The sequence below is a fragment of the Sminthopsis crassicaudata genome, chromosome 4 (assembly GCF_048593235.1).
Source record: "Sminthopsis crassicaudata isolate SCR6 chromosome 4, ASM4859323v1, whole genome shotgun sequence".
NCBI classification, from domain to species: domain Eukaryota; kingdom Metazoa; phylum Chordata; class Mammalia; order Dasyuromorphia; family Dasyuridae; genus Sminthopsis; species Sminthopsis crassicaudata.
In genome coordinates, this window is record NC_133620.1 from 261,820,795 (window position 1) to 261,846,099 (window position 25,305).

The window sequence follows — 25,305 nt, forward strand, 5'->3', positions numbered from 1 at the left end:
TAAAGAAGAAATGAAGAAAAACAAAAACAAAAACAAATACTTTGAATTAAACACTCTAGTCTAAGGCATTACCATGGACAAGGATTCCTGTAAGACCTTATCAATGGCAGCACAGAGCTCTTCAGTTTGCTGCCTGAGCTGTGCGGGGGAACACAACTGGAAAAATCGAAACCATTCAGTGGGTTAGCACCATGCTTTGGGATTTTAGACGAAAAGCCCAGAAATGTATTATCATTACCTCCAGATGTGAGTCTAATGTGCTGTCCTTGGTGATCCTTTCTGATTTGGCAGGTTCATCTAGTGCCTAATGATAAACAAAATATTTTTGATATGAGATTTCTATCAAAAGTGAATATCATTGCCAAGTTTCTTTTTCTAGGACTTCAAAGGAATCCCTAACTGTGAGAAAGGAAAAAATTCAAAAGAAGCTTTATACCTCAATCAAAGTCTTCAGATATCAGGTTATTTTTTTTCCCTTGAGTTTTTTTTTTTTTTAATTCATTGAAGAATTCCTTGACTTAAAGGGAGCTTCTCATGTGGAAGCAATCTCTTAGATGTAGTTCTACCTCACAGAATTTCTGCAGTGGGATTGTAAAATCTTACTTTATAGTTAAAAAAAAAACAGATTGGTTAGTAGTGGTTCTTAAATAAGTATTCAATTGATATATTGAATAGAAAATCAGTATTTACAAGATATTCTTGAAAAGAAGCATGGTGATCCTAGACACAGGGATGACCTTGGAATCAAGAAAACCAGATTCAAAGCACCTCTTAATCTATCAGTTGATAGAGTTAATCGACTCTAACTATAATAAGCTTGATTTGGCAATTTGCATTAAAGGAAAGTGTCTCTGCACTCAAAATTTCCTGCAGGATAAAACCACAGGTAATATAAAAACTAGTACAAGGACCAAATTGCCTATTGACCACTGACTTTGGGAATGAGATGCTCATTCAAAATATATTTGAATTCTTTTAAAAATATATATAGAATATATAAATGTAGAATATAGAAAATATAAAATATGGAATAGTTTTCAAGGCAAGTTTTCAAGAAATAATAGACAATCAGGTTCATAATTTTATATTTATCCCTTAGTTTTTGCCCAAAATAATATGATTCAATTTGATAAGATATCTTACTCAATAGACTAGCTATGAATGAATGAAAAAATGAATAACCTTTGGCTGTTTCCAAAAATCAAATTCATGCTCAGAGCATGAATATTGGCCAGATGGAAATTATTTGAAAGAAAGTACTATAGCCTGAAAGAACTTACCAAGGAGAGAAGGGGATAGGGAGCATTTAATAATGAGATAACCAAAGAAATAAGTATAAATTAATTAATCAACAAGCTTTTATTAAATATCTATTACATGCCAGACATTGTGTGACTTATTGAGGATGAAAAGACAAAAGTTGAACTGGTAGTCTTCTAGGGTAATTCATTTGATAGGTACAAAACTTGTGTATATAAGCCATAGTCTGTCCACTAATGAGATGAGTCTCACCATCATTTATACCTTCTGTTATTACAAAGAATTATAAGGGCTTTTGTATTTTTAAAGTTGTCTTTTATTCCTAGGACATTATTTTCTTATACTCATGCTGGATCTAGTCTAAAAAAAGATTCAGAATTTACCACATTGTATTGTTTTTCTTCTGATTTTCTTGTTCTAAGAGCTATGGCATTTAACATCTGTCTTCTCTTCCCAACTTGAACATGCTAAATAACCTTCAATATATAGATGTTAAATCTGTCATTATAGCTAATCAAAAGGCAAGAAAGTAACATTTGGAGGTGAAGAGAGAAAAGGAGGGTAGAGATTGTTCTTCTTTCACATCCCTATTTTAGCTGAAAATAGCCCAAGATCCAATCAGCTATTTTGTCTGCCATCTATTACTGTAACTCATGATGGGTTTGCATTAAATCTTTTTTCCAGAAAATCTTCTATGTAACACCAAGTTTCTATAGTTTCTTACCTATAAAAGTAAATTATTTTACCTCAGCTAAAAGACTTTATATTTGTGAAGGGCTGAAACTCTTAAGTCAATGCACTGGGGTTGGACAATCGAGCACTTGAGGCTATTTACCAATTAGACAATATTCTAGAAGAATATGCTTGGAAAATGGCCTTTCCCACTATTTTGCTGGCCCAATTGTTTGGTGTATGCAGAGAATCATGGGAGGGACTAGGAGGTGCAGTAGGACTAGTCAGGGTCACTTCTGAGAGAGAGACAACAAGGTAAGGTCACAGAGATCCTACCCATCCACTCTTTTCACTTCTACCATTATAAGACCAAGATAAAGATTTTTGCTTATCATAACTCCAGCTGATTCTAAGGTACCCAGGGTGCTAATGCAATCGCCACATATATTCACCCCTATTAAATTTCATGTTGCATTTGGCCCAATGATCTATTCGGTTAAAATATTTTTTTCCATTCTGACTCTACCATAAAGTCTGCTAGCTATTTTAGTTATCTTTGTGTCATCTTCATATTTAATGAGAAAAAAAAATCACTTTTCAATTGATACTAAAGATAAGTAAGAATATAGGAAGAGAGAATTAAATTGCTCTTGATGAATGCCAGTCATCTGGCTCAACTATATTTTAACTAAATCTTTCATAAAAATGAATAAATCTTTCAATAAAATAAAGACAAATAGAGATGACTGGTATATTCCAATGAAAATCTCCTTCCATCTTTTTTTTATAGCTTTTTATTTACAAGGGTAATACATGGGTAATTTTTCAGCATTGAAAATTGCAAAACCTTTTGTTCCACCTTTTCCCTTCCTTCTCCCCACCTCTTTCCCCAGAAGGCAGGTTGACCAATACATTTTAAATATATTAAAGTATAAGTTACATACAATATATGTATACACATCCAAGCAGTTATTTTGCTGTATAAAAAGAATCAGACTTTGAAATAGTGTACAATTAGCCTGTGAAGAAAATTAAAAATGAAGGCGGACAAAAATAGAGGGATTGGGAATTGTATGTGGTTCATAATCATTTCCCAGAGTTCTTTTGCTGGGCATAGTTGGTTCAATTTATTAGTGCTCTATTGGATCTGATTTGGTTCATCTCATTGCTGAATAAAGCCATGTCCATTAGAATTGATCATCATATAGTATTGTTGTTGAAGTATATAATGATCTCCTGGTCCTGCTCATTTCATTCACCATCAGTTCGTGTAAGTCTCTTCAGGCCTTTCTGAAATCATCCTGCTGGTCATTTCTTACAGAACAATAATATACCATAGTAGTCATATACCACAATTTATTCAGTTTTTCCCAATTGATGGGCATCCATCCACTCAGTTTCCAGTTTCTGGTCACTACAAAAAGGGCTCCCACAAACATTCTCGCACATACAGGTTCCTTTCCCTTCTTTAAAATCTCTTTGGGATATAAGCCCAGTAGTAAAACTGCTGGATCAAAGGGTATGTATAGTTTGATAACCTTTTGAGCATAGTTCCAAATCATTCTCCAGAATGGCTGGATGTATTCACAATTCCACCAACAATGTATCAGTGTCCCACTTTTCCCATATCCCCTCCAACATTTTGCATTATCTTTCCCTGTCATTCTAGCCAATCTGACAGGTGTGTTGTGGTATCTCAGAGTTGTCTTAATTTGCATTTATCTGATTAATAATGACTTGGAGCATCTTTTCATATGGCTAGAAATAGTTTCAATTTCTTCGGCTGAGAATTGTCTGTTCATATCCTTTAACCATTTATCAATTGGAGAATGGCTTGATTTCTTATAAATTAGAGTCAGTTCTCTATATATTTTAGAAATGAGGCCTTTATCAGAAACTTTGACTGTAAATATGTTTTCCCAATTTATTACTTCCCTTCTAATCTTGTCTGCATTAGTTTTGTTTGTACAAAAACTTTTCAATTTGTATAATCAAAATTTTCTATTTTGTGATCAATAATGATCTCAAGCTCTTCTTTGGTCAGAAATTCCTTCATCTTCCACAGGTCTGAGAGGTAAACTATCTTATGTTCTACTAATTACTTATAATTTCATTCTTTATGACTAGGTCATGAACCCATTTTGACCTTATCTTGGTATACGGTGTTAAGTGTGGGTGTTCTGCCATACTAATTTCCAATTTTCCCAGCAATTTTTATCAAACAGTGAAGTCTTATCCCAAAAGCTGGGGTCTTTGGGTTTGTCAAACACTAGATTATTAAAGTTATTGACTGTTTTGTCCTTTGAATCTAACCTATTCCACTGAGCAACTAGTCTATTTCTTAACAAATAACAAATGGTTTTGGTAGCCGCTGCTTTATAATATAATTTTAGATCTGGTACAGCTAGGTCACCTTCATTTGATTTTTTTTCATTAATTTCCTTGAAATTCTTGACCTTTTGTTTTTCTATATGAACTTTGTTGTTATTTTTTCTAAGTCATTAAAATGATTTCTTAGGAGTTTTATTGGTATAGCACTAAATAAATAGCTTAGTTTAGGTAGTATTATCATCTTTATTATATTTGCTTGCCCTATCCAAGAACATTTAATATTTTTCCAATTGGATAGATCTGACTTTATTTGTGCAGAAAGTGTTTTGTAGTTTTGCTCATATACTTTCTGATTTTTGCTTGGCAGATAGATTCCTAAATACTTTATTCTATAGGTAATTACTTTAAACGGAATTTCTCTTTGAAACTCTAACTGTTGGATTTTATTAGTGATTTATAAGAATGCTGATGATTTATGTGGGTTTAGTTTGTATTCTGCAACTTTGCTCAAGGTGTAGATTATTTCTAATATCTTTTTAGTAGAATCTCTAGAGTTCTCTAAGTGTACCATCATATCATCAGCAAAGAATGATAATTTAGTTTCCTCATTACCTATTGTAATTCATTTAATCTCTTTTTAAACTCTTATAGCCAAAGCTAGCATTTCTAATACAATATTGAATAGTAATGGTGATAGTGGGCAACCTTGTTTCACCCCTGATCTTAATGGGAATGGTTGAAATTTATCCCCATTACATGTGATTTTTACTGATGGTTTTAAATAGATGCTACTGATTATTTTAAGGAAAAGTCCATTTATTCCTATACCCTCAAGTGTTTTTAATAGGAATTAATGTTGAATTTTGTCAAATGCTTTTTCTGCATCTATTGAGATGATCATATGGTTTTTGTTAATTTGATTATTATTATGATCAATTATACTAATAGTTTTCATAATATTGAACCAGCCCTGCAATCCAAGTATAAAGTATCCAAGTATACTTGATCAGATGTATTATCCTGGGGATGATTTTCTGTAGTCTTTTTGCTAAGATCTTATTTAAGATTTTAGAATCAATATTCACTAGGGAGATTGGTCTATAATTTTCTTTCTCTGTTTTCAACCTAGCTGGTTTAGGTATCAGTACCATGTCTGTATCATAAAAGGAATTTGATAGGACTCCTTCATTCCCTATATTTTCAAATAGTTTATATAACATTGGGTTAATTGTTCTTTAAATGTTTAGTAGAATTCATAAATCCATCTGGTTGTGGGGATTTTTCTTTAGGGAGATGATTTATTGCTTGTTCTACTTCTTTTTCTGAAATGGGACTATTTAAGCAATTTACTTCCTCATCTATTAATCTGGGAAGCTTATATTTTTAGAGGTAGTCATCCATTTCACTTAGGTTTTCAAATTTATTGGCATAAAATTGGGCAAAGTAAATCCTTATTATTGCTTTAATTTCCTCTTCATTGGTGGAAAGTTCTCCGTTTTCATTTTTAAGACTAACAAATTGATTATCCTCTTTTCTTTTTCTAATCAGATTTTCCAAAGGTTTATCTATTTTATTTTTTTCAGAAAACTAATTTTTAGTTTTATTCATTAATTCAATTAGTTTTTTTTTCAATATTGTTAATTTCTCCTTTTAATTTTAGAATTTCAAGTTTGGTATTTGATTGGGGGGTGTTAATTTGGTCTTTTTCTAGCTTTTTAAGTTGCAAGCCCAATTCATTGATCTTCTCTTTCTCTATTTTATTTAAGTAAGCCTCTAAAGATATAAAATTTCCCCTTATTACCACTTTGGCAGTATCCCACAAATTTTGGTATGATGTCTCATCATTGTCATTATCTTGAGTGAAATTATTAATTGTGTCTATAATTTGCTATTTTACCCAATCATTCTTTAAGATGAGATTATTTAGTTTCCAATTAATTTTTGGTCTATTTAACCCTAACTTTTGTTGAATGTAGTTTTTATTGCATCATGATCTGAAAAGAAAGCATTTACTATTTCTGCTTTCCTGTTTTTAATTTTGAGGTCTTTGTGTCCTAATATATGGTCAATTTTTTTTATAGGTTCCATGGACTGCTGAGAACAAAGTATACTCCTTTCTGTCACCATTCAGTTTTCTCCAAAGATCTATCATACCTAATTTTTTTTAATATTCTATTTACCTCTTTAATTTTTTTTTCTTATTTGTTTTGTGGTTTGATTTATCTAATTCTGAGAATGCAAGGTTGAAATCTCCCACTATTATAGTTTTTCTGTCTATTCTTCTTGCAACTCTCTTAACTTCTCCTTTAGGAAGTTAGATGCTATACCACTTGGTGCATATATGTTTAGTATTCATATTGCTTCATTGTCTATGCTATCCTTTAGCAAGATATAGTTTCCTTCTTTTTCTCTTTTAATTGAATCAATTTTTGCTTTTGTTGTTCTGAGATAAGAATGGCTTTTTTGGCTTCACTTGAAGCATAATAGATTCTACTCCAGCCTTTTACCTTTACTCTGTATGTATCTCCCTGCTTTAAATGTGTTTCCTGTAAAGAACATATTACAGGGTTCTGACTTTTGATCCAGTCTGCTATCTGCCTCCACTTTATGGGAGAGTTCATCCCATTCACATTTACAGTTAAAATGACTAATTCTGTATTTCTTGCCATCTTATTATCCCCAGATTCTGCTTTTCTTTTTCTTGCCCCCCTTACCACTTTTCCCAGTATTAAACTTATGGGCCCCACTTGCATCATGCAGCCCTCCCTCTTTAGTATTCTTCCCTCCCCACTCTGAATCCTTCCCCTTTCTTGTACCCTTCCCTTATTACTCTTTTCCTTTTCTTTTTTCTGCTCCCACTTTTTAATGAGGTGAGAGAAGATTCTCTGTAAAACAAATATGTCAATTATTTTCTCTTTGAGACAACTCTGATTAGAGTAATATTCACACAATGTTCCTCCCCCTCTTTAAATTCCCTTAGATGTGATAGGTTCCCTTTGCCTCTTCATAGGATGTATTTTCCCTCTTTTTATCTTTCTTTTTCTCTTTTTCTGACACTATCCCCTTTCCATTTCTACTTCCCTTTTTTATGTTATGTCAGTAAAATCAAATTATACACTTAGTCTTTATGTATATCCATAACAAAAATACAGTCTCAAGAGTTCCTTTTACCTTTTTCTGCTTCTTTTGAATCCTATGGTTGGAGATCAATTTTTTTTTGTTTAGATCTGGTTTTTTTCTTAAAAACAAATGAAATTCATCTGTTTTACTAAATGTCCATGTTCTTTCATGAAAGAAAATGCTCAGCTTAACTGGGTAGTTTATTCTTGGCTGCATTCCAAGTTCTTTTGCCTTTTGGAATATCAGATTCCAGGCCCTTCAATCCTTTAATGTAGAGGCAGGCAGATCTTGAGTGATCCTTATTGTGGCACCTTGGTATTTGAATTGTTTTTGGCCACAATATTTCTTGGAGTTTTTATTTTAGTGTCTTTTTCAGAAGGTATTCAATTAATTCTTTCAATGCCTATTTTACCTTCTGATTCTATTACATCTGGGCAGTTTTCTTTGCTGATTTCCTATAAAATAGTATCTAGGTTATTTTTTTCATCATAATTTTTGACAAGTCCAATAATCCTCAGATTGTCTCTCCTACATCTATTTTCCAGGTCTGTTGTTTTTCCAAGTAGATATTTAATGTTTTTTTCTAATTTTTCATTTCTTTGGTTTTGCTTCACTGATTCTTGATGTCTCAATGAATCATTCATTTCTATTTGTTCAGTTCTGATTTTTAATGAGTTATTTTCTTCATTAGCTTTTTTTTTTACTTCTTTTTGTATATGTCCAATTGAGTTTTTAAATGAGTTGTTTTGCTCTATGGAATTTTTTTCCATTTCACTAATTTTTTTTTTTTTTTAGTGAGTTATTTTCTTTTTCCAATTCACAAATCCTCCTTTCTTGGGAATTCTTTATCTTTTCCAATTCACAAATCCTACTTTTCTGGGAGTCCTTTACCTTTTCTAATTCACAAATTTTGTTTCCCTGCACTTCCTGGGAGTTCTTTTCCTTTTCCAATTCAAATTTCAGGAAGTTGTTACTCTCTTGCATAAGTTCTCTTTCATTTCCTCATTTTTCTTCTAGATCTCTTTTATAAATTTTAATAGTCTCTTCTAGGAGAGATTTGTGTGATGCTTACATCTGGAGATTGTTTGATATAATGAGTTCATAACCTGATCTCTTTCTGTATAGAAGCTATCGATCATCCTTTTGATTTTTTTACTCATTTATTTTTAAAGCCCGTAGGGTCTGCCTTCAAGGTAAGGAGGTTAGCAGCCTCCTCTGCAGAGCAGGGATAGGTGTATGGACAGTAATTGTTCTGCCAACAAGCTGCAAAAAGCAGCGAGGTATGGGAGTGCTCTGGGAAAAAGTTCCCTACCAGAAATGACTCAGGCCTGCATGGGCAGGGCTATGGAAATTGCCAGTGAAGAACCCCACTCTGTGGATTACCAACTTCCCTGGTGCTAGAGGCTGAGCAGCAACAGTGTCACTACCCCAAGCCAAAGCCTGCTGTGGGGCTATGGGTATTAGGAGTTGACCAGCAAGTAGCCCCACAAGGGCTGGAAGTGTCTCTGCCCAGGGAAGCATAGTTGCTTTGCCAAAGTTCTATTGCCCCAGGCCAAGCCCCCTACTGTGCAGATTAGAGGCTGCCCCAGACTGGGCCCCACTTCTGTGCAGATTTGTGACTGCCCCAGCCTATGCTGCAGAATGCAGCTGCACAGCTGTGCTGTGGTCTGTGCTGAGTCACTTCCAGTTTTGGGTGGGTATAGCCAGATCTTGTTAGGTTCTGGCAGTTTTTTAGAGAATCTTCTTCCTTTGGCTTTAATTTCTCTGCTGGTCTACTGCTTTGCCACCAAGGCAGGGCAGAGCTGTAAGCCTATGGCAGCGTTGTCTCTGTAAACTTTCTAACCACAGAGGTCACCCCCACCCAATCTGCTCAATATGCCAGTCTCTAGTTCTATCCCTGTTTGCACTGGTCTGTTCCACCTTCTTCCCCCTGCTCAGGATAAACCTTTTCTGGTGATCTTCCAGATTACCTTCAGCTGGTAAATTGTTGTATTTCTAAATTTCGTGAATTTTACCAGTCAAGCGCTATTTTTGAGGCTGAATTTAATAATTGGTCGTGAGGTTATGAGAGGAGCTTAGAAAGTCAAGTATGCCTTCTCTGCCATCTTGGTTCCACCCCCCCAATCTCCTTCCATCTTATCATTATTCCAGTCACAACTCTTTTTTAGGTAAGGACATACAACCAGTTCTAAATCCATATAATTATACTATCATTTGGTCCTTATATCTTCATCTTTATATATACCATATTGACTTCTAGTTCAAGAATGAAGAGGAGCATTTCAGTCAAGAGGGAATGGGAGATTTACAGAATAATATCACTCTTAGCAACTGAGCATCAGGGACCCTGATAGAATGTATTAGAAACTGGAATTCAATATGTTATTTACAAGAAACCCACTTGAAACACAGAGACAAACAAACCAAGGTGCTAGACTAGAATCTATTTTGCTTCAATTGACATTTTAAAAAGGCAAGGGTAGCAATCATGATTTCAAACAAATCAGAAACAACACTTAACTGAAAGGGATAAGTAGGGAAGCTATATCTTATTAAAAGGCACTGTAAGGCCTATAAAAGCAAGATCAGTGTTCAACATATACAAACCAAATGCTATAGTATCCAAAAATCTTAAATGAAAAGTTAAATAAATTACAAAAGAAAATAGTAAAACTATACTAGTAGGGGACCACAACTTTCCCTTCTCAGAACTAGATAAATCTAACCATAAAATAAATAAAACAGATGTTGAGTAAATTAATAATTTTTTTTAATTAGATATGATAGCCCTCTGGTGAAAACTGAATTGGAATAGAAAAGAATAAAAATTGTTTATCATCTGAGTGGCACATGGCACCTTCATGGTACACAATATCTTCACAAAAAAATTTACCATGTATTAAAACAAAAAAGCTCACAATAAAATGCAGAAAAACAGAAATATTAAATGCACTGTTTTCAGAAAAAGAAATCTACAGATCTTTATGCCTAAGAATATCAATATATATTTTTAAATACTAGCAAGAAAATTAAAATAATATATCCCAAAGAATATATACTATGATCATGTGTGATTTATATCAAATATGCAGAGCTGATTCAATGTTAGGAAAACTGTCAGTATAACTGACTATATTAATAACAAGTGCAACAAAAATTATATGATTATACCAATATATGCAGAAAAAACCTTTGACAAAATACAATAGCCATTCTTATTAAAATACTAAAGATCATAAGAATCAATGGAACATTTCTAAAAATTATAAGTGGTGTCTATCATAACTATTGTTCAGTATTGTACTAAAAATGCTAGCAAAAGCAATAAAGTCAAGAAAAAGAAATTTAAGAAATAAACACAAGCAATGAGGAAACAAAACTTGTTTTTTTGCCCTTATGTTACATGCAATTAAGAAATATTTTAACAAAATAAATAAAAATATATAAAAAGAAAGCATTAGCGATTTTTTTAGAAAAAGACAAATCTAGCAAATTTCTAGAATTTTAATCCCAAATTATGACAAGATTTTGCCTCTATGTCTCCTTTGTGGAATGAGAATTATAATTGGAATATGTCTCTGAATGTGTATACTTCATTCCAAAGAAACAAAGAGCTAATTGTTAAGGGCAGGGGAGGGGAATGGTATCCTTGTATATTTATAAGGTAAAACTGTAACACTTAAAGTTGACTATTAAATAAAGGTCTTTGGTGGGACACAGGGAATTTATACCAATTGTCTGTCTAAAGATAAATCATGTATCTTTAGACTTTAAGTAAAAAAGCTGTCCATACTCTGATCCAAATAGTTAAAGACTCAGCTCTTGGATTCAGATCTAGAGAAAATACTAAATTCTTCCCAATTAATTTGTACCTCTTGAAAAGTCTAAAATGGGAAATTTTCCCATCTCCATCATCACCAAAGTTTCTTGAAGAAGAAGCACATGACCATTGAAAACTAGCACAAGCCTTGACAGATGAATTCAAGGACATTGTTTCCTGAGGCTCATCCTTCTGTATATATACCAAGAAAGAGAATTATTAAAGATTAGAGATTAGAGATTAAAGAACATTATCAGAGATGGGATTTTGTTGTTTGAATAGACTTCAGGCCTAAGATTACTAGGCAACAGAATGGGGGAAGAATTTCTTCTAGGTACTAGATTAAGGGTTCTGCTTCTGTCTGAAAGAATAATCTATTGTTCCAAAAACAACAACCAAAACCAGCTTAATCAAAAGTTTAAAATGGAAGAAATTATAGTACACTGTTGGAGGAATTCATCCAGATAAATGAGTCTAGTGAGCCCATTAGACAACAAATTCAACATGGAAGTTTCTGGTAAAGTCCTGTAAAGCAGATTCTAGAAGAAATTATAGATCAATATTAACAGGAACAACATGAAAATATTAGTAGCCCTTGAATTTCAAGGCAACTAAAGTCCAGGTTTATGATGTAAAAGTTTTGTTGTCATCTTTCTTACAGCCCTTGACTTGAGCTCATTGTATCCTTAAGCTGATTACTGTCCAATAAATACATCAGCAAAGACTCAAGAGCTATAGTTTTAGGAGTGCAAACCCAAAAAGTACTTGAACCTGGGATACCTATCCACTAGAGAGACATAACCTGTAAGTGAGAGCTAAGGAAGGAGCCACCTTAGCAAAGATTATATTTTTAGCCAATTGGTTGTCACTGCTATTTAATCAATTAGTCAGGTCTGACACTATGACCCCATTTGGACTTTTCTTTGTAAAGAGTTGATTATATCTGAGGCCACATTTGAACTCAATTGCTGCTGATTCCAGGGCTGGTATTCTATTCACTGTACCACCTAAGTATATTGGTCCAAATGATCCAGAAGTTCAATTCTTATTTCCAAACATTATCTTATTAACCACCTATTCAACCTTCAAAAATATAGCTTGCCCAGATTAACAGAGGAAGAAGTAAGTAGTCTAAATAGTACCATCTCAGAAAAAAGAAAGCTATTAACAAGCTATTAACCAACTCCCTAAGAAAAAATCCCTAAGACCAGATGGATTTACATGTGAATTCTACCAAACATTTAAAGAACAATTAGCCCCAATGCTATATAAACTATTTGAAAAAGTAGGGGATGAAGGAGTTCTACCAAACTCCTTTTATGACACAGACATGGTACTGATACCTAAACCAGGTCGATCGAAAACTGAGAAAGGAAAATTATAGACCAATTTCCTTAATGAATATTGATGCTAAAATCTTAAATAAGATATTAGCAAAAAGACTTCAGAAAATCATCCCCAGGATAATACACTATGATCAAGTAGGAATTATACCAGGAATGCAGGGCTGGTTTAATATTAGGAAAACTATTAGTATAATTGACCATATTAATAATCAAATTAATAAAAAACCATATGATCATCTCAATAGATGTAGAAAAGGCATTTGATAAAATCCAACATCCATTCCTACTAAAAACGCTTGAGAGTACAGGAATAAATGGACTATTCCTTAAAATAATAATGAGCATATATTTAAAACCGTCAGTAAACATCATATGTAATGGCAATAAACTAGAACCTTTCCCTGTAAGATCAGGAGTGAAACAAGGTTGCCCACTATCACCATTACTATTCAATATAGTACTAGAAACTCTAGCCTCAGCAATAAGAGCCGAGAAAGAGATTCAACGAATTAGAGTAGGAAATGAGGAAATCAAACTATCACTCTTTGCAGATGACATGGTGGTATACTTAGAGAACCCCAAAGACTCTGCTAAAAAGCTATTAGAAATAATTCAGAATTTTAGCAAAGTGGCAGGATACAAAATAAATCCACATAAATCCTCAGCATTTTTATATATCATCAACAAAATGCAACAGCAAGAGATACAAAGAAAAATTCCATTCAAAATAACGGTCGATTGTATAAAATATTTGGGAATCTAACTACCAAAGGAGAGTCAGGAATTATATGAGCAAAATTACAAAACGCTTGCCACAAAAATAAAGTCAGATTTAAATAATTGGAAAGACATTAAGTGCTCTTGGATAGGCCGAGCTAATATAATTAAGATGACAATACTCCCTAAACTAATCTATTTATTTAGTGCTATACCAATCAGACTCCCAAGAAACTATTTTAATGACCTAGAAAAAATAACAACGGAATTAATATGGAACAACAAAAGGTCAAGAATTTCAAGGGAAGTAATAAAAAAAAATTAAATGAAGGTGGTCTAGCTGTACCTGATCTAGAACTATATTATAAAGCAACAGTCACCAAAACCATTTGGTATTGGCTAAGAAATAGACTAGTTGATCAGTGGAATAGGTTAGGTTCACAGGGCAAGATAGTGAATAAAAATAGCAATCTAGTGTTTGACAAACCCAGAGATCCCAACTTTTGGGATAAGAATTCATTATTTGACAAAAACTGCTGGGAAAACTGGAAATTAGTATGGCAGAAACTAGGCATGGACCCACTTTTAACACCAAATACTAAGATAAGATCAAAATGGGTCCAAGATTTAGGCATAAAGAACGAAATCATAAATAAATTGGAGGAACATGGGATGGTTTACCTCTCAGACTTGTGGAGGAAGAAAGAGTTTGTGTCCAAGGGAGAACTATAGACCATTATTGATCACAAAATAGAATATTTTGATTATACAAAATTAAAAAGTTTCTGCACAAACAAAACTAATGCAAACAAGATTAGAAGGGAAGTAACAAATTGGGAAAACATTTTTACAGTTAAAGGTTCTGGTAAAGGCCTCATCTCCAAAATATACAGAGAATTGACTTTAATTTATAAGAAATCAAGCTATTCTCCAATTGATAAATGGTCAAAGGATATGAACAGACAATTTTCAGATGATGAAATTGAAACTATTTCCACTCATATGAAAGAGTGTTCCAAATCACTATTGATCAGAGAAATGCAAATTAAGACAACTCTGAGATATCATTACACACCTGTCAGATTGGCTAAGATGACAGGAACAAATAATGATGAATGTTGGAGGGGCTGTGGCAAAATTGGGACACTGATGTATTGTTGGTGGAGTTGTGAAAGAATCCAAACATTCTGGAGAGCAATCTGGAATTATGCCTCAAAAGTTATCAAACTGTGCATACCCTTTGACCCAGCAGTGCTACCCCTGGGCTTATATCTGAAGGAAATACTAAAGAAGGGAAAGGGACCTGTATGTGCCAAAATGTTTGTGGCAGCCCTTTTCATAGTGGCTAGAAACTGGAAAATGAATGGATGTCCATCAATAGGAGAATGGTTGGGTAAATTATGGTATATGAATGTTATGGAATATTATTGTTCTGTAAGAAATGACCAACAGGAGGAATACAGAGAGGCTTGGAGAGACTTGCATGAACTGATGCTGAGTGAAATGAGCAGAACCAGGAGATCATTATATACTTCAACAAAGATACTGTATGAGGATGTATTCTGATGGAAGTGGATATCTTCAACATAGAGAAGAGCTAATCCAATTCCAATTGATTAATGATGGACAGAATCAGCTACATCCAGAAAAGGAACACTGGAAAATGAGTATAAACTGTGAACACTGTTTTGTTTTGTTTTGTTTTGTTTTTCTTCCCAGATTATTTTTAGCTTCCATATACAATCCTTCCTTTGCAACAACAACAACAAAATTCAGTTCTGCACATATATATTGTACCTAGGATGTACTATAAGATATTTAATATGTGTGGGAATGCCTGCCATCTAGGGGAGGAGATGGAGGGAAGGAGGGGAAAAATTTGGAACAGAAGGGAGTACAAGGGATAATGTTGTTAAAAAAAAAAAAATAACCTATGAATATGTACTGTCAAAGAAAATGTTATAATTATAAAAATTAATTAAAAAATAAAATAAAATTAAATTAATTAATTAATTTAATTAATCACCTATTCAGTTGTTCTCTCCTATAACCCTTGTCTTCATTGGACAACTGTGATGAAGACATCACCTGTGTTACCATAGTCTTCAGTTCTTTGCCAAAGACTTCATAATACTCCTAATACTTTCTGGGTATTTTTGGCAATATTATTTGTACCTACATGAAACACTAGAAATGGTCAGAAGCCATCCATTTTTGACAAATCTTCAGAGGTTTTCTTATATGCTTTGGAGTTTTGCCCTAGGAAGGCAACAGACTTCCTGTTGCTATTGTCAAGTCAAAATAGCAGAGTCAGCAATTGACAAAAACATTTCTTTCTCTGGCTCTTTTTAAATGATCCTTTATTGGATAACTCCTGTACATAGTCACTTAGCCTTGACAAATATACAAACATCTTACCCTCACTGCAATTTACAACAAAGTTCTCCTGAATCTTTATAACTCCTGGTACTAAGTACTTTATAACTACCTGGTACTCAGTCTGTCTTTGTAATTACTTCTGGGAGATTATAACTTCACCTAATTAGTACCTCTTTAATACCTTTAATAGGCTCTCATTACTTATTAACAATTTGACAGCCACAAACAAGTTCTTTTGTTTTTTTTCTTCAATAATACTGCCTATTCTCAACATTAGATCCTAAAAATAAATGATTTTTTCAGAAACTTTTTTGTTTCATTGTTATAGGTAAAATTCCTTTCTCTATCAATGCAGATCAGTATCCAACCTATAATTTATATATGAAATTTTACCCTAGGCTATTGAGAATTGTTATTCGTCTAAGGTCATATAGACACTATGTGTCAGAGGCAACACTTTCACCCAGGTCATCCTAACTCCAAGGTAAGTTCTCTGTCCATTACACTTTTCTATCATAAGAGTGGAGCACATTTTTCTGGACTAAGCCAAAGATTTAAAAAGGCTGAGGTAGACATGATGATACTTTGGTGACCTCTTACTTCACACACACACACACACACACACACACACACACACACACACAAACCTGTCATAAATTCTCTTCCTAACACCCTCAGCCTAATAAGTGAGGAACAAAGGAATAGCAAAACCTAGAGTGCATGCAGACAAGAAATTGCAGCTGAGACTGAAAAAACTATGACTTCAGTATCAGAAGGGCAACAATAAAGAGCAATAATGTCCCAAGAGAAACAATTTATGTATTGACTCAAGAAAGGAAATATATATACATGTGTGTATATGTCAACTCTTTTCAGGTTGCAGAGAATTGGAAATAGAAGGGATACCCATTAATTGGGGAATAGACAAACAAGTTGTGGTATACAATTGTGATGGAATTCTATGGCATTATAAGAAATGTTGAACAAGATGTTCTCAGAAAAACCTGGAAAGACTTGCATGAATTGGTGCAAAATAAAATGAGTAGGACCAAGAGGCCACTGTATACAGCAACAGCAATATTGTAAAAATGATCAGCTGTGAATGACTTAGCTATTCTCAGCAATAAAGTGATCTTCTCTGAGGTATTTATGATGAAAAATTCTATCCATCCCCAGAGAAAGGACTGATAAAGTCTGAAAACAAATCAAAACATATTTTTTACTTTATTTTTCTTGATTTGGGGATGGAATTTCATGGTCTGTTTTATTTTACAACATGAGCAATATAGAAATATATTTCTTCATGTTCACACACGTATAATCTATATAAAATTGCTTGCCTTCTCATTTAGGGAGATGGGAAAGGGAAAGCTTAGCATTCATAATCTTAAAAAGAAATGTTAAAAATAGTTTTTACATGTAATTATGGGAAAATAAAATACATATGTACTGACTCAAAAAGAGAAGAAAGGAGTTAAATGTCCTAAAGACATATTCTGAGATAATTAAGATCTATCCTTCAGTAGGGCTGAGACTAGGGGTAAGTCAGATTTCCAACCTTAAAAACTCCACATCAGGATGCCCATCAATTGAGGAAGACTGAATAAGTCATGGTATATGAATGTAATGGAATATTATTGTTCTATAATAAATGATGAGTAGGCTGATTTCAGAAAAGCCTGGAAAGACACATATGAACTTGTGTTAAGTTACTCAAGAAGAACCAAAAGAACACTAGACACAACAAGAAGATTATATGATGATCAGTTGTGGTAGACTCGGCTCTTTTCAACAATGAGGTAATTCAAGACAACTTCAAAAGATTTATGATGAAAAAAGGCCATCCACATCCAGAGAGAGAAAGAACTATGGAGACTGAATGTGGATAAAAGCACAATATTTTCACCTTTTTTGTTGTTTTTGTTTTCTGTTTTCCTTTTCTCTCTCTTTGTTTCTCTCTCTTTCTCTATCTGTCTCTTTCTGTCTCTCTATCTCTCTTTCATTGTTTCACTTTTGATTTGATTTTTCTTGTGCTGCTTGATGAAAATATGTTTAAAAAACTTTACATGTTCTATAGATGGGGATTGTTGGATTAGAAGAATTTTAATGTACCTTCCAATTCTATAATTCCTAATGATTTGAAACAAATAAGGCTAGAGTTACTTTTTTCAAGTAAGAACAATGAAAGAATTTCAGGTTTTCCTAAAGGCCCTGTGGTAGTCATTTTCCTTCATAACAGATGTTGTTTTTGCTGATGGCATTAAAAAGTTAATGTACAATAATAGAGCTGGAAAAACCGATGAATGATCTGAAGTTTTCCTTCATACTGAGTCCATGCTGTCAACCTTCTAATCAGGTACTATATCAACTGTTTGTCACTCTGGCATTAGAGTCTCTGATGGCTCTGATCAACCAGAATCATCAGCAGTTCTAAGCTTTGTACTTATTTGTCTTCTCATTTGTCTTCTCTGATTCCCAGCAATCAATAGGAAATCCTACTAGCTTTTGTGGTTTGTGTGACAAGAGCTGATAATCAAATCTTGCTATCACAAGAGGTTTCTACTGCTTATATGCTGCCAAGTTCTGAACTTTCTTATGATTCTATATAGAAATCCACATCTACTGTCTCTCTATTTTACAAGAAACTGACTTACCTTTACCTTTGGGTTTAAGATCACTTAATAAATCAGCTGAAAAGAAGGTGGATACTTTCAGCTCTTTTGAAACCTATGCCAGGAAAGCCTAAAAGCTAAAATGTACTTGCTGGCACTAATTTAGCCTTGAAATTTATAATAATTAATGTCTTATTGAAGAGGGGATATTTGTTCAAATATATAATTCTATTTCTATCAAGTATTTTAAAAGCAGCTATTTTATTTTTATAACTGAAAAGTACATTAATAGATAGGGCCATAAAAAGATTGACAGAAATTTAACAGATCAGTGTCTGACAAATAAACCAGCAAGATGTTATCCCTTTATCTATAACATTTTTTTTCATTTTGATTGAATGTAATCAATGACAGTAAGAAAGTATTTCCTAAAAATTTATATTATCACTCACATCAGACTAATTCATTTAGACACATATAGGGCACACCTCCGAGATTCTCAATAGGAAACATTCAAGGTTATGTAAAAGATGATTTATTAGTTATGAATAGTTGGGTTTTGGAAAAAAAGTGGCAATATATGCCTCATATATAGAGAACTCAAAAATCATCTATTTTATTCCTATCTCAGAGTTTTACAACTGAGGAAACTGAAGCAATGAAAAATGAAGAGTCTTGCCCAAAATCACACTAATATATGCAGAATTGATACTCAAACCCAGATTAAATTTGATTAAATTTGAGTCTCTTTCATAAGAAAATACTAGAATTAAAAATTGAAATCCATGTTGTTGAAATACATGTCCCACAACTACCACCTCTAATTAATAAGCTCTAGTGACTCTCTTTTACCTCTGAGATCAAATGTAGAATTCCCTACTCATATTTAAAACTCTTCATAGCTTGGACCCTTTCTACCTTTGAGATTTTTTACATTTTATTTCCTTCCATGCATTCTATAATTTAGCAAGATAATGCTACTTGCTGCTCCACACACATAACACTTCATCTTTAAAAACTTTATGCTGGTTGTCCTCCATGTCTAGTATGTGCTTCCCTCTTGCCCCCATTTCAAAATTTTGTTAGAATCTCATCTTCTATAAGGGATCTTTCCCATCTTTCCTACTACTAGTGATATTTATATACACATAATATATATTATACACACATATATATACACACGTATATATACATATACACATATATTTACAAATAAATATACGTGCATGTGTCTGTGAAGTGTATATATAGATATATAACATATACATGCATATATAACCTATATGTATAGCATATGATTATATATGTATACCCCATGTTTATTTACATGTTATAATATATCTGGTATAGATATATAATATAGATATTGTATATGTAATCTATATTTTATATATTTTGCAAATATCTGTGCATCTCCTCAATCAAAATGTAAGCATTTGGGGAGGAAAGACTGTTTTTGCTTTTCTCTGTATCTCTAAATTTTAGTACAGTGTCTGATATATAGTAGGTACTTAATAAATGTTTGCTTGTTGGGAAGGCAAAACTTTTCTAGTTTGGTAGGCCTGCTGTAGATCTCAGCTTGCTGGTATACAATTTGAGAGGTCCATTCCACATCCATACTTTGAGAATATTTAGTAGAGAAATTTAGTGAAAGAAGATAAAAATGATTTGTAGAAAATTTACTCAGGGAGTACACCAAAGGAAAAAACAATTTGAGGCAGAGCTCCAAAATCATACTCTTTCGGTTGTTATTAGTGACTTAATATCTCCTTCTTTGCCTTGGTAGAAGTTACAAAGTATTTGAGACTCAATCAGTTGTTTACAATACAAGAAAGTTTGCGTTGCAATACATTCTAAGCAAAAGGAGGTTCTGTGTCCAAAGCAAGTATCTTTCATGTGACCATACATTTAGAGTTAGATAGGACCCCTATTCCCAAGGTTCTTACCCTGAAGCTTATGGACCCTGCTTGGTTGGGAAAAATAAATACATCTTTATTTCAATATAATTATTTTCCTTGTAAACTATGAACTTTATTTTATGCATCTAAAAGCATTATTATGATAAACTGATTATAGTCTTTACCAAACTGCCTTTTTAGATCTTGATATAAGCATAGTTACCTAAGATAAGTATCTTAATTTAGAATAATTACTTTCCAAATTTTTACTGGGAGAAAAAAAAACAGAGCATATAAAAGTTGCATAATACAGCATGAAAAATTCCAGTTTGGGAGTAAAAGGATCTGGGTTCAGTTCCTGAATCCAACTGGCCTTTCTTTATCTACATGATATTAGGCCATTTTTCTCGGTTTATATATCTTCATCAAATAATGTGAAAATGTTAGAAGGGATATCTCTAAGAGTCCTTCAAACTCTAATTATCTATTTCTTATAAATTTAAATTTTCATGTTGGTAATTAATTATTTAATAGGAGTAACAAAAATCTGAAGTTTCACATAATTGAAATATAACTTAAGAAATAGAAATAAAATATCTATGTACAGATAACTATCAGTTTATACAGTTTTTATTTATGTAAAGATAAAATATCTATATCCTTATCTAGATAGACACTTATATCACCATATATACATAGATCTTTATAAAATGTGTATCTATCCTGATATAAGCTGACATTTATACACATACACACACACACAAATGTAAGTTTTATTCAGAGTAGATATCAAAAAACAGAAATCATAGACCCAGCCCAATAATAAATAGCCTTATCTTAGAGAACTAAAATTAAGTTCCATGTGCAGTCATAAATTTCTATTTAGCTTCAATTTAGAGAGAAAAACACCCCTTCAAGGAATTTTTTTTAAATTTTCAGAAATTAATATCATTCTTTATATTCTACAAGATTCCATTTCCAGACTCTATACCTTTTTATTGGTTATTCTTCATGCTTGAAATTCTACTCCCTTCTCATCTCTACCTCCTCACTTCTCGCTTCCTTCAGGTCCCAGTTAAAATTCCATCTCCATGGAAATTCTCCCTAGTGCCTTCCTTCTGATGTGATATCCAATTTAATCTGTTTTACATATTTTGGAATGCTGTCTCCATCCTTTAGTTGTGAGTTCCTTGAGGACTTTCTTTATTGTTGTTATACTTGTTTTGTCTTTCATTGTATCCTCAATTCTCAGCACAGTGCCTGGCACCCAGTAGAAATTTAAAATATACTCATTGATTTGATTTGGCTATAACATGATATGTTCCAAAACAAAAATTTGCATAAAATATATTCACTTTGGAACCAACACTCATAAGTCTAATTAGCAAACCATCAAAAGCATTTCAGTATAAATGGTTTCATCTATATGATAGCTTCATGAAGGGAAACCAACATTCAGGGAAAAGACTTGTAAAGATTCTTTCATTCTTAGTCTAACAATTTCAATACCTTCCAGAGTGTTGATTCTTCCTAAAGGAGATGGGCACTTAAGGATTATAGTACTGATTTTTTTACTCCATTCAAAAATAACTGCCTTTGACTTCAATAGAACAAGAGGAGCCCTACTGTGTAGGCAAGAATGAATGCACTGACAAATTTAGGAAGAACAGCATTATTTAAAAGAACAGCAGAATGCCATTCAAGAAATATGACAGATAATGGAAATAAACTCAAAAATTATAATGGTAAGTCACCTTTTTTTAAACATTTAAGTTTAATTATTTGTTGAATAGCAATATGATATAGTAGATGGAAGGTGGATCAGATTGGCCTTGAATTTTGGACTATCTGTTTCTCACATGTGGAAAATGTGTGACAAGTCACTTAAGTTCTCTGAGTTTTAGTCAACTCTCTAAGACTAGAAGTTAAGGAGATTTGTCAAACTGTATTAGTAGAAGAAATTTACTTAATTGGATTCTCTTCTGACAATGGTTCTTAGCCTGGCGTGGGTGAACATTCCTTTTTTTATATTTTAATAACTATTTCAATAAAATTGGCTTCCTTTATAATCCTACATTTCATTCCACACATTTAGGAACATTTTATCAGACCAACAAAGGTGTCCATGAAGAAAAAAAAAAAAAAAAAAAAAAAAAGACTGTTCTAGATCTAGGTCATCTTTTTAAAGTAATTACTAGTTGAGGAAAATTTTGCAAAATTAGGAGAGTCTGGACTGACATAAAGCAGCAAAGAAAAGAACAAACATTGGAAATTTTGTAACATTTGATTGAGTTACAGATTGGAGCAATAATTTATTTTGGTCAAGGGATCATTATTTCTCAGTGTTCATTTGAAAGGTAAGAGTGATAACAGGGGGGAAAAAACACTGAATTTAAGGATCAAGGTCATTAGCTACATTCCTAATTAATAGCATGACACTGAAAAAGTCACTTAACTCCTTTGGTTTTCTACTTCCTCATTTGGAAGAAGAGTAAAATATTAAAGAAGGGTATATAAAATAAGGAAGCTTCTAACTTTAAAAGTATCCTATATTATCTTAGTTCATTTCATGAAAAGGGGATAAATAATATCTACAGTACCATACAGCTCTAAATTTCTATGAATTCTCTTCAAATTCTCCTAAGGAAAAAAGTTTTAAAAAAAAAAATCATAATGTTTTGAATTAGTGTATTGAGAGATCTTTTGGTATAGAGAAATGATTCCAAAGCTATATTAAGCCACCAATGCAGATTCTTAACTCTTCAGTAATTTAAATGAGAAGTGATCCCATGGATATGGAGTCAAGATGACTTCAAATCAAGTCAGGAAGATTCTAAAACTTACCCTTTATTCCCTTCACAAACTAAATTTTAAATATTAAAATGTTAACATTTTACTCTACCAAGAAAATATAAAATCTTCTTCATGCAGTATATTTTGCTCAAAACTTTGTATAAAGTCAATCAGAACTCACATGTATGAAATAGAAATTGAACAAAAATTAAGTTTTCTATGTCACCAAAAGAATTGCATAGCATCATGAAATGAGTCACTAATGAAACTATAAACTAATGGTTCCATATTCATTCTATAAACTTAATCACCCAGTACAATACAATTTTTGTCAACTAACAAATTAAAATAAAAATGCATTCTCCTTTATGCATTATTTGGCCTTTTCTCCTGTGTTTCTTCTATCATGAATAACTCCTACACCCACTCACACCCTCTCCTCTTGTCAAAATTGTATTCATACATCCTTCAAGGTCCAGCTCAAAAGTAATTTCTTTGTGAAAATCTTTCCTGATCCTTACAATCAGATGTGATATTTTCCTCATCTAATATCTCAAGATACTTTGTATCTTTCTGGTAGCATTCAAATAATTCTTTCATTATACTTGCTTTTATATATGTTTTATCCTCTTTCCAGACTATAAAAGCCTTGAAAATAGGAACCATATCTTTTCTATCTTTATATTTTCCAGGACCTTGTGTATAGGTTGGAACTTGATAAATATTTACTAAATAGAATTTAGTTGAATATAGTGAACTGAATAATTCATTGTATTTTGGAACCAATGCTAATAAAATACAAATTTTTACAAGATCATAGTTATAGAGCTGGAAGGGACTTCAGAGTCAGGTATTCCACCCCTCTACTTTTTTGGCCATCTTTCCCCATAAACTTTTTTTAAGTTTATTTTTAACACATATTGCTTTATGAATCATGTTTGGAGAAAAGAATAAGAGTAAAAGGGAAAACAGAAAAAAAAAAGAAAAGAAGTGAACATAACACATGTTGATTTACATTCTGTCTCCTTAGTTCTTTTTCTCTAAACAAACAAGATTTCTATTTCCTCTTAAAGTCCCTTCAATGTCAACTTAAATAATATAAAGCACTTAGCACAGTTCCTGATACAGAATAATTAAAGCTTCCTTCCTTTCCTTTGCTTCCCTTCCCCTTATTTTATTCTTCCTTTCTTAATGCTATTAAATAAGCTCCTTTTTTTTTCTTCACCATTGTATTGAGTGGAACTACATGATGGAAAATAAATGATATTGAACAGTAGCCTTGGGAGAAAAGAATTCTTGGCCAGAAGCCCTGGAGCCCAGAGCTATAGAAATAAGAAACAAATTGTGGGTTACAAATATCAGGAAACAACTATGTAAGGTGTGTACTGTAAGGAGTGTTTTTCAACTTATGTATATCTATGTCTCATACATAAAGAATGATGTGGAGGAATATGTCCCCTTCTTTCAAATAAATGAAAGCATGAGTAGAGATTTATAAAGTAGTAATTAAAGTAATACCTGGTGGAAAATCTTAATAACAATATTTGAAACATTGTAATTATCTAAAAAAAATAGTTGGCTCCATGTCTTTGAAGCCTATATTACCAAAATAAATCATCAAAAGTATTATTGAATGTGAAATTGACATTTCTACTAAAGTAATTGATTTATCTTCAGTTCAAATGTAAATATCAGAATTTCATCTACATTCTTGTCTCGAAATGGTGTTCATTAAACAAAGTACAGAATCCCACAAATCAAGTCTTGCACTATTTTATTTACATGCCAAAAAAGATACTAGACCCTGGTGAGAGTAGCTTATTAAATATCTAAAGCTGAAATAAATAGAATCCCAATGGCATGCTCTTATCCAGGGTTATTTGCCTAGGTTAAAACAGCAAATTCAGTGCAGGGAAAACTTAAAAGGATAAGTGAATTCCTGAAGATTCTCAAACTTTTCTAGCCCTTGAGTTATTTGGGAACTTGATCAAGACTCAATAAAAGACTATAAATCTCCAATAAATCATGTCTCTCTAATCATCTAATACATTATGATCATACAAACCCCTAACTTGAGTATCTAAAAGATATATTGGCATACATTGATATACCAACCCTCTTCAATCTTTGCTTAACATCACTTCTACTCTCCTGGTCAAAATTTTGCAAAGGAAAAGGAGTAAAGAGAATTCTCTCAAGAAGTCCTTCAAGCTGCAAGATGCTGTGGTAAACTATTTAGGCAATAATAAAATGCAGAAACTCGTGATGCTGTCTTAAAACCTTTTTTAAAAGTTCTAAAATAGAATAAACCATGAGGTATTCCAAAGAAACTGAAGCATTTAGAAGTGAAACAATTT

The 25,305-nt window shown here is 32.6% G+C and overlaps 1 protein-coding gene across 1 annotated transcript in view; it reads right to left on the reverse strand.

The window, feature by feature from the left end:
• Positions 1–25,305, reverse strand: part of MLIP (muscular LMNA interacting protein) — a 401,644-nt gene that overhangs the window by 171,666 nt on the left and 204,673 nt on the right. Inside the window, exons 6-7 of the mRNA XM_074264711.1 lie at positions 239–304; positions 73–156 (exon numbers count right to left, since the gene is read on the reverse strand). Of these exons, the coding sequence (XP_074120812.1) occupies positions 73–156; positions 239–304 (150 nt within the window). The remainder of the gene's footprint in view (positions 1–72; positions 157–238; positions 305–25,305) is intronic.